Below are 10,278 nucleotides of genomic sequence, written 5' to 3'. Positions count from 1 at the left end.
GGGGGGGGGGTTCTAGAGTAAAATATGAAAGCCACATCTTCATTGAATTTCTAAAACTTGAAAAAAAAGTTTACCAGAGAGAAAGGGCACAGATAAAAAGCACTAAATATTATTGATTTGCTGGTTTCTTGGTTTTCATAACAACTGCATTATGGAAAAAACAACCAAAATAATTGTTTTAACATTGAAAAAGGATAAACAAACATATACAGTATACACCTCAATCATATTTCTCATTTAAAGAATGAATCTGAACTTTTATAGTTATAGCTAAATCTTACTTTTTTAAACTTTTTTTTTCTTGTCGGCAACAAATTGTGTCATTCAATTGTATTATTTTTAAATTTTAGAATACCAATTGATTTTAACAGAAAGTTTACCAATAATAATATTTCTATTAACTTTATTAGTGTTTAGTGTTAAACTTAAATTCTTTTTAGGTCCGTGTACAAATGTGTTCTGTGCTGCCAACTCCCAGTGTACTTTGGTGAATGGAGAACCAAGGTGTATGTGTCATCAAGGTTACCAGCCTGCCGGTCAAGGGAAACCTGGATGCATTGACATCAATGAGTGTCTAGGAAACCCATGTGGAAAGGGTGCATTTTGTGAGAACACTCAGGGCAATTATAGATGTTCTTGTCCCAAGGGACAAAATGGAGATCCCAATGTTATATGTCAAGGAGAAATTGAAGCAGTTCAGTGCTCTGACTCCAAACCATGTCCCCAGGGGGAATTATGCTCCCAAGGAAAATGTGTTTGTCAGAGGGGCTTTCAAAGAGAGTCCTCTGGTCTCTGTAGAGATATCAATGAATGTGCTCTTGCCACCTCTGAGAAGCCTGTCTGTGGATTGAATGGATTCTGTAAGAATCTACCAGGAAGTTATGACTGTGAGTGTCCCCCTGGATATAATGGAAATCCATTTCAGTCTTGTGATCGATGCAATGGACCTGATTGCGGATGCCAGGCTCCTTATTCGCAGGTTGGAGAAAACTGTGTGCTTGCTGGATGTAAGAATAAGGGAGACTGCTCTGAGGGAGCTGAATGCATAAGCATAGCAGGAGGGGTCAGTTATTGTGCCTGTCCTGCTGGTTTCAATGTTCATCCTGATGGTTCCTGTGTTGATATTGATGAATGTCAGGCCACATCAAGACCCTGTGGATTTGGAGCGTTGTGTGAAAATAAGGTTGGATCATTCAGCTGTGTTTGTCCAAGAGGAACTACTGGAGATCCATACTCTGGATTGTGTTCAGCTAACCAGGCACAATGCTCTAGAGATAGGGACTGTCGACCAAATGAGAAGTGTGTTGAACCAGGGCAGTGTATCTGTCCACCTCCATACTTTTCTGACACTACAGATGGTGGAAAGTGTAAGAGTCCCTGTGAAAGATTTCAGTGTGGTATAAATGCTGAATGCTCTCCCACAAATCCACCCCAGTGCCTATGTAAGACTGGATATTCTGGAAACCCATTAACTGGATGTCAGGATGTAGATGAATGTGCTGGAAATGTCTGTGGTCCTGATGCAAGATGTTTAAATGAACCCGGAAGCTATAAATGTCAATGCCCCAAAGGAACCAAAGGAGATCCATACCTTCAAGGATGCAAAGGAACACCAGCAAAATCTGAATGCCAGAGTGACAAAGATTGCCCTGGACAGCTTGCTTGTCAAGCTTCAGTTTGCATAAACCCCTGTTCTTCTCTACCATGCGGAGAGAATGCAGTTTGTATTCCAGAAGATCATGCAGCTTGGTGCAGATGTAAGGCAGGATATGAAGAGAACCAAAAAGGAAAATGTACATCCATGTGTGAAAATGTTATATGTGGAATCAATGCACAATGCATAATTTCACCACAGGGTCCAACATGTGCCTGTTCTCAAGGAACAATTGGAAATCCGTTTCCCGGAGGAAGCTGTGTCCCTGAAATTTGTTCAGCTGCCAACCCATGTCCTCAACCCTTATCTTGTGTTTCTGGAAAGTGTAGGGAAAGATGTGACCAATCGTCATGTGGAATAAATGCTGCTTGTGATGCTGATACTAATAAATGCTTCTGTCAAGAGGGATTTGTTGGAGATGGAAATTTCCTTTGCATGCCACCAATTCTTCCTCCCATCTGTGCCCCAGGATGTGGAGCAAATAGTCATTGTATTTACAGTGTTCCAAACCAGTGTGTTTGTAATGAGGGATATACTGGAAACCCTTACCAGGGGTGCTCTACTCCTCTTGATACCAAGGTTTGCAAATGTGGAGAGAATGCTGAATGTCTAAAAGAAAATGGCGATCAAGAATGTTCTTGTAAAATTGGATTCTCTGGAAATCCCTTTGTTGGATGTAATGATATAAATGAATGTTCAGACAATATTTGTGGAAAGAATGCTGTTTGCATCAACACAATTGGAAGCTATGACTGCAGGTGCCAAACAGAATTCAGAGGAAATCCATTTGAGGCTTGTTTCCCTGAGGAACCCCTGGTAGGAGACCTTTGTGATTCAGTTCAATGTGGACCCAATGCTGTTTGTGCTGCTGGACAGTGCCTGTGTCAACCTGGCTTTAAAGGAGATGCAGAGGATTTAGTTAATGGTTGCAAATCATCCACCTGTAGCAACAATCTTGATTGTGGTTACAATGAAATTTGTCAGTCAGTGAAAGGATCCTACAGATGTATTGATGCTTGCAGTAATATACAGTGTGGACCTAACTCTAGATGTGTTACAGACAACCACCACAGCACTTGTATCTGTTCAGAAGGGTTTGCTGGAAATCCACTTATCCCAAGAGAAGGATGCTCAAAGGAAGTCACATGTAAGAAACAAGAGGACTGCCCACCAGAACATGTTTGCAGCATCAATATAAGTGGTAAGCGCTCATGTGTCAATCCCTGTAAGATCATGTCTTGTGGAAATTTTGAAATATGCTCTGTAAAGGACAACAAACCCAACTGCCATTGTTCTTCAACTCATGTGAGAAATCCTTTGACAGGATTGTGTGAACTTGCATCAGTACCATCCTGTACTGACAGTAATCAATGTGGACCTGACCAAGTATGCCAAGCAGATTCTCTTGGAGTTCTCCGCTGTACTGCTGTATGTCAGCTGTTCAACTGCCCTCCCAATTCTCTGTGTAGAGCCACAAATCATCAAGGATTTTGCCAATGTTTGAATGGGTTTACAGGAAATCCTAATGACAGAACTGGATGTTCCTTGATATCACGAGATCAATGCGTTTCAGATGCTCAGTGTTCAGAGGAGGAGGTTTGTAGCCTTGCCACAAGAAAGTGCATACCTGCATGCAATAAAATTAACTGTGGACCCCAAGCTGTATGTATTACCCAGAATCATGTGCCCAAATGTACTTGTCCGCCTGGAAAATTTACAGGAGACCCAAATGATTTGATAAATGGTTGTAGGGCGGTTAGTTGTCTAGGCAATGCTGACTGTCCACCCACCAAGTTTTGTGACAGGCTTTCCTACACCTGTATGGATGTTTGCACATCAGACACATGTGGCCTAAATGCTGTATGCCTACCTGAACAGCAAAAACCAAAATGTTCCTGTCCCCCTGGAACAAAACCCGATCCCTTGGCTGAAGTAAAGTGTTCTGTCCTGGATAATTGTTCTACTCGCCCCTGTCATCAGTCTGCTATATGTATCACCAGTGCTATAGGTTACACCTGTTCCTGTCACCAAGGACAAGTAGGAGATCCCTATAATACTGGATGCTTTCCAGAGGGAAGTTGTCCAAATGGGGATAAAGACTGTCCTGGAAAAAGTATTTGTGTTGATAGCAAGTGTAAAAATATTTGTTATGACTCCTGTGGACCAAATACTGAATGCAGCATAGTCAACAGACAAGCACAGTGTCAATGCCTAAAAGGATTTATTCCAAGTCCCCTAGATTCTCGGACCTGTATAAGAGACAGCCAAGGATGTAAAACAGACACAGACTGTTCTGGTTCTACCTGTCAAAATGGACAGTGTAGGTTTGCCTGCAGAAGTCCCAGTGATTGTCTGATAGGTGAACAGTGTACTGACAGCATGTGCATGATTTCTTGTATTTCAAGTCAACAGTGCCCCAGTAACCAAGTTTGTTCATCTGGTATATGTCAGATTGGATGCAGATCCAATGAAAACTGTCCTGCATCTGAGGTGTGCATAAACTTCCAGTGTATAAATCCATGCAACAAGGAAGGAGCTTGCGGGCCAAATGCTGAGTGCAGAGTTTCTGGGAAGAATGTTGAATGTTCCTGTCCAGTGGGATTTGCAGGAGTACCAACTCCTCAGCAGGGCTGTGTTAGGATTCCATCTAGGTGCCCAAGTGGAACATGTCAACCAGAACACTTGTGTCAAGGAGGTATGTGTCACTTTCAATGCAAGATTAATTCAAACTGTGCCCGTGGGGAAAAATGCCAAAATGGTGTTTGTGTGAAAGTGTGCCACTCTGACAGAAATTGTCTTCAAGGAGAAATCTGCATAGACAGCACCTGCCAACCAGGTTGTAACAAGGAAGAGGACTGTAGACCGGGAGAAGTATGTCAAAATGGAAACTGTATCTGTGATGTTGGATTCATCAGTACCCCAGCAGGGTGTCAAGATATCAATGAGTGTGAAAATTCAATTTGTCATCCATCTGCAACTTGCTCTAATGTTCCTGGCTCATTTAAGTGTATATGCCCTCCAGGTCTGGTAGGAGATCCTTTTGTAAAAGGATGTACTAGGCCAAATGAGTGCACAACCAACAATGACTGTAAGCCTACTCTTGCTTGTATGTTAGATGAAAGTGGATTCAGAAAATGTATAAATCCCTGTGAGAGATCACAGTGTGGTCCAAACTCTAACTGTGAGGTTCAAGATCACACACCATTCTGTAGATGCTTTGATAAACATGTTGGCAATCCAAGCTCTCCATTGGGATGCACAAAGGTTGAGTGTGAATCAAATAATGATTGTAGTGAAGACAAAGTGTGCCAGGTTGCTAATAACCGTTGTATTGATGCATGCACACTTGTGAACTGTGGCAAAGGAACATGTTCTGCTGTCAATCATACACCTGAGTGTAGATGTGAGCCTGGGTTTATCTTTTCTGTAAACCAATGCGTTGATATTGATGAATGTCAGAATAATCCTTGTGAACCAACAGCCCTATGCACAAACACAGTTGGAGCTTACCAATGTAGATGTCCGCCAGGAACAGTGGCTGACCTTAATGGAAAATGCCAACCGTCAGACCAGTGCCTAAGTGATAATGAATGCCCATCAACTGCCACATGTAACAATGGCAAGTGCCAAAATCCTTGTGAGATTCCAGGATCTTGTGGTGCTGATGCGATCTGTACTCCGGTCAATCATAATCCAATGTGTTCATGTCCTGCTAGAACAAAGGGCAATCCCAATGTGAGATGTACCCCATTGGAATGTGTTAGCAACTCTGACTGTACCTCTGAAAGGACTTGTGTTAGGAACAAGTGTGTGGATGTTTGCAGCCTTCCCAATGTATGTGGACAGAACACTGAATGTAAAGCCACAAATCATGTGTCACGATGTTTCTGTAAGCCAGGTTTCACTGGAGATCCAACCCTGGGTTGCACTCAACTCCAGTTGTGTACAGCAGAAGAACAGTGTCCCTCTGGAATGCTTTGTAGTTTTGGTATTTGCTCTCCTCCTTGTAAATCATCACGAGAGTGCCTTGACAACCAAATCTGTGTTGGAGGAACCTGCGCCTCCAAATGTCAAGATTCATCTCAATGCCCCCTGCTCCACAGCTGCCAGAATGGATTCTGTGTTCAGGAGTCAAGATGCTCCACAGATGTTGACTGTGGGGAGCAAGACACATGCATAGGACGTGACAATGGTCTATTTGAATGTGAAGATGTGTGCAGCGGCCCAGTCATTTGTGGCAGGAATGCTATCTGCACCTCCAAGTCCCACAAGGCGGTTTGTACTTGTCCGGATGGATTTTTTGGAAATCCAAATGATGAGAAGGTTGGTTGTCAGAGAATACAATGTAGCAAAAATGGTGACTGTAGAGGGGATACTGTCTGCTCTAAGAACCTATGCATTCAACCCTCTGTTTCAGGCAAGATTTTTAATTACCTGTTTAACAAAACTTACTTTACATTTAGTAACATGATATTTAAGGTTTAAAATTTTACTCTGTCTACAATAAAAAAGTTTCCAATTGCAACTGGCTGAGAACAATTAAAGTGTCTAAATGTATCCATATTTTTTTATGAATTATCTAATGAATACCGAAAAGTACAATTTACAAAATTTGTATTTTGCTAAATTGTGCATTTTTGTCATGGGCACTGCACAAGAATGTTTTATTTCCTAAAGTCCGTAATAGCTGGTATATGATTACATTATTAGGACAGTTTAAACGTAATTTCAACCATTTAAATTTTTGTTTAATTCACCTGAACTTGAACAAATGAACACACCGTAACCAACAAACAAAATAAACACAAACAATATTCTTTAAATTACTCTCAAATTGAGATTAAAATACTATCCCTAGTTTTGAACAAAATGTCTAATGTCATGTTTATTTTCTTACTTAGAGATCTGCAAAAATAAACAACAAATTTCAATTATACACATTTTACTGAACAAAATTTACGTACTTTCATTCTCCTTTGACCAGATTTGATGAAGAGCAAACAAGTCGAACTAACCCCTTAGATAGAGTTGAACAACTTGTGCACAGGGTCAAGCTGAAAAGAAATGGTTCACAATATTTTACACAGTCTAACCATGTCTGGTTCCTGAACTACAAAATATTGTTTGCCTGTCATCATTAATCCAGTTTGATTTTTAAATTTTTAGGATCTTGTACTTCTAACAGCGGCTGTGCATCTAACGAGGTCTGTGAAAGGGGAGACTGTAATGATCCCTGCACAGACAAAAGGTTTGTCAAGTACATAATAAATATCATAGATGTTGATGACCATGACCAATAAATGGACAATTTTAATTACAATGTCCATTTTTATGCCTATGATTTTCAAGAATTTTTCTTGACCAATTCCATAACTATTCCATGACTTTAAACATATCCATTACCATAATCATTTCCATGACCATGTAAACTTCTGTAATTATTGCCAATTCAATGACCGTGACCATTCAATGACCAGGCCTATTTAAAAGACCAAAATATTACCATGACCACAAATTCTTTCTGTTTAGAACATGTGGTCTGAATGCCCAGTGTGCGGTCACAAACCACAACAAGGTCTGTTCTTGCCCGCCAGATTTTACAGGTAAACATAACAACCAAAAAAACCCTGAACTGAATTATAAAGATATATTTTATTATTTCATACTATTTAGGAAACCCTGCTGTGGAATGTGTTCGCATCCCGTCCACATGTTATGCAAACACAGACTGCCCTGAAACCATGGCATGCACAGAGGGTATCTGCATGCCGTCATGCCAGGGATGAACGACAATATTTAATTTTGATTTTTTATTATAGTTTCATATGGTTTTATCACAACACAGCCAAATTGCATTTGTTTGATTTTTTTCTTCAATTGTCGTCTTTGGTTAGACTGATGATAACTGTGCATTGAATGAGAGGTGCCTTCAAGGACTCTGTATGCGTAAGTATCTTTTACTTATACTTAGATCAATTAAGAATAGGTCTAAAACAGCAATTTACAATAAACTGTAATTTAAATATTTTTTCTTTCGGAGGGCGGAAAAGATATCAAAAGCTTGCAAAACTTGTGGTGTATACAATATTTTAAGTTCAAATAGCCTTATCTGAAAAAGACTAAGCTCATCTTGTGATCGCCTTGTACAGTACTGTTAAAATTCCACACATTGCAGTTTTACATGTTTGTTGTTCAGGGGTTCCTCAACCATATATTTTATCAGAAAAAAATAAGATGGTTTAATTTTGAATTTTGTATTTTAGTGACATGTCGTGTTGACAATGACTGTTTCTTGGGTCACGTTTGTTTGAACAAGATGTGCGTTGTCGGTTGCAGAGCTAATACTGACTGTCCAGAGTCTAACACTTGTATAAACAACAGGTAGGGTGCCATTATTAAAGGGACTGATTACTGTGATCTTGTCAGGCTAATTTGTTGCATAAAACGTGCTGGGTTGACTCTACACGGACACTGGACAATACATCTTGTACCGGCTCGGATTATAAATATTTTAGAGTGTGGTTTATTAGCTTAATTCAAAATAATACTCTTTAAATCTTTTCCATAGAGCCATAATCGAATGGATATCGCTATTTTTAAAACTTAAAGGGAGTGCTCGCGAAAAAATGAAAGGGGGTATAGGCTTAATGCGATAAAAAAGCGCTTTTGATTGCTACTAATCTAATTTAATTTCAAACAAATCATTCAGATATTACAACCTTCAACCTATAGTCATCGATTATCTTTCGCCACATTTGTATGTAGTTTATATTTTATAATATTTTTTAATTAATTTGTTTTGAATTTGATTATTTCTCTTGCGGCTTGCGCAACTATCTAAGAATGCCGCAGATCACTCACATTTTTCGAAATCAGTTAAAACGTTTTCTAAAAAAATAAAATATTATGAAATATAAACTATATACAAATGTGGCGAAGGATAATCGATGACTATAGGTTGTAATATCTGAATGATTTGTTTGAAATTAAATGGATTTTTTACGGTCTAATTCGTATGTTGCAATTTTCTGAATTTGTTTGGGCGCTAAGTTATTCGGTACGAGACGTCTTTAACATGTTTCTCCTTATAGACGCAACAGATAGAAGTAAGGTTAGTAGCGATCAAAAGCGCTTTTTTATCGCATTAAGCCTATACCCCCTTTCATTTTTCGCGAACACTCCCTTTAAGTTAAAAAGTGATGCCAATGGTTTTTCTAGGAAAATTGAAAAAAATTAGCAAGCAAATTACCAAAATTTGCCTTGTTTCAGTTTGAGAAAAAATGAAATTGAAAGTTTAAGGAGGACAGTTGTAAATTATAAATGGCTCTTGATTGAAATTATTTAAAGCAAAATTTAGTATTCGATATTTAATATTAGAATATAAAGCAAAAATGGTGTCACAATGAATGACCAAATGTGAGGGTGCCAAAGTAAAGCATAATATGAATGGTTTGCACAATTGCTGCAAAGGTAAGGTAAGGTTCAAGATCGATAATCTAATACTTTGAATTATAACAAAAGGAGAGAAATCTGTAAATTTGACAACTTCTTTGATTTTTGTTTCATTTAAAACATGGTTTCTACAAAACTATTGTATACTATAGGTGTGTGGATCCATGCACAGTAGACGCTTGTGGACCTAATGCAAACTGCCAGGTATTGTGAACCATCGAGCCCAATGCTCCTGCCCCCCAGCATATATTCCCAACCCTACCCCTGTAGTTGGATGTGTGAAACAACCAGTTTCTTGTTCATCTAACGCACAGTGCCCTGAGAGACAGGTAAGCGCGTGACCGGCCATATGGCACCACTTGGGTTTTTATTTTAGTAAGACGCCAATAAAATTTAGATTGGTTGGCCATTATACCATCTTCTCATGTTTTTTCCATGAAAATTTTCACTAAATAGAAATTAATAAGAAAATATAAATTAATTTAAAAATTTTTATTTAGTATCAAAAATCAATATTCTTTTTCATGCGTATACTTTTTAGACATTTTATTGTATGTATAATCTAACCCTCTAATGTGTGCAGGTCTGTGATGGTAAGTTCTGTAAGAATGTTTGTTTCAACGACAAAACCTGTTTGGTCAATGAGGTCTGCGATAATGGAGTCTGTAAACCCCTCTGCAGGTAATTCATTGTACACAGCGCTCCAAGATTATGACAGTTGCCAGCCTTTGAGATGATCCAAACCGTAGTGCAATGTTTGAATGATTTTCCGAGACGCAGTGATTAGTCACACACTAGTCCACCCAAATAGATTATCAATTACAATAGGTGGCAACATGAGAAATGAACCAATAATACACGACGTCAATTTTAACAAGAAAAACGAAATTTTCTCACATTAGTTGACATGTTTTTCAAGATTAGATAAAAAATTTAAAAACAGAAAATAAAGTATACATTTCATTGCACTTATTTTACTGCAAGATAAGAACTTTATTCTAAAATTATCACTATTTTGAATAATTTTGTTGGACACAAAAACTGAATTGACAATTGTGACGTCAGAAAACAGCTGTACTGAGAGTGTACAAATTCTACGTTGCCATCTATTGTACTAGAATCTATTTGGTCCACACATTTAATGTTAGCGGCAGATTTAATCCTCGATCGAA

The 10,278-nt window shown here is 38.7% G+C and overlaps 1 protein-coding gene across 1 annotated transcript in view; it reads left to right on the top strand.

Annotated features, from left to right (window-relative positions):
• The window catches only part of LOC111707614 (uncharacterized), a 103,458-nt gene that overhangs the window by 32,355 nt on the left and 60,825 nt on the right, over nt 1-10,278 (top strand). The window contains 9 exon segments of the mRNA XM_023480746.1: nt 441-6,071; nt 6,821-6,902; nt 7,184-7,257; nt 7,328-7,434; nt 7,549-7,600; nt 7,918-8,035; nt 9,259-9,313; nt 9,316-9,435; nt 9,690-9,787. Coding sequence (XP_023336514.1) covers nt 441-6,071; nt 6,821-6,902; nt 7,184-7,257; nt 7,328-7,434; nt 7,549-7,600; nt 7,918-8,035; nt 9,259-9,313; nt 9,316-9,435; nt 9,690-9,787 — 6,337 coding nt within the window.

This window comes from Eurytemora carolleeae, unplaced genomic scaffold (assembly GCF_000591075.1).
Source record: "Eurytemora carolleeae unplaced genomic scaffold, Eaff_2.0 scaffold336, whole genome shotgun sequence".
Lineage (NCBI taxonomy): Eukaryota > Metazoa > Arthropoda > Copepoda > Calanoida > Temoridae > Eurytemora > Eurytemora carolleeae.
The sequence above is the reverse complement of the archived record's forward strand: the minus strand, read 5'-3'. Positions and strand labels throughout refer to the sequence as shown.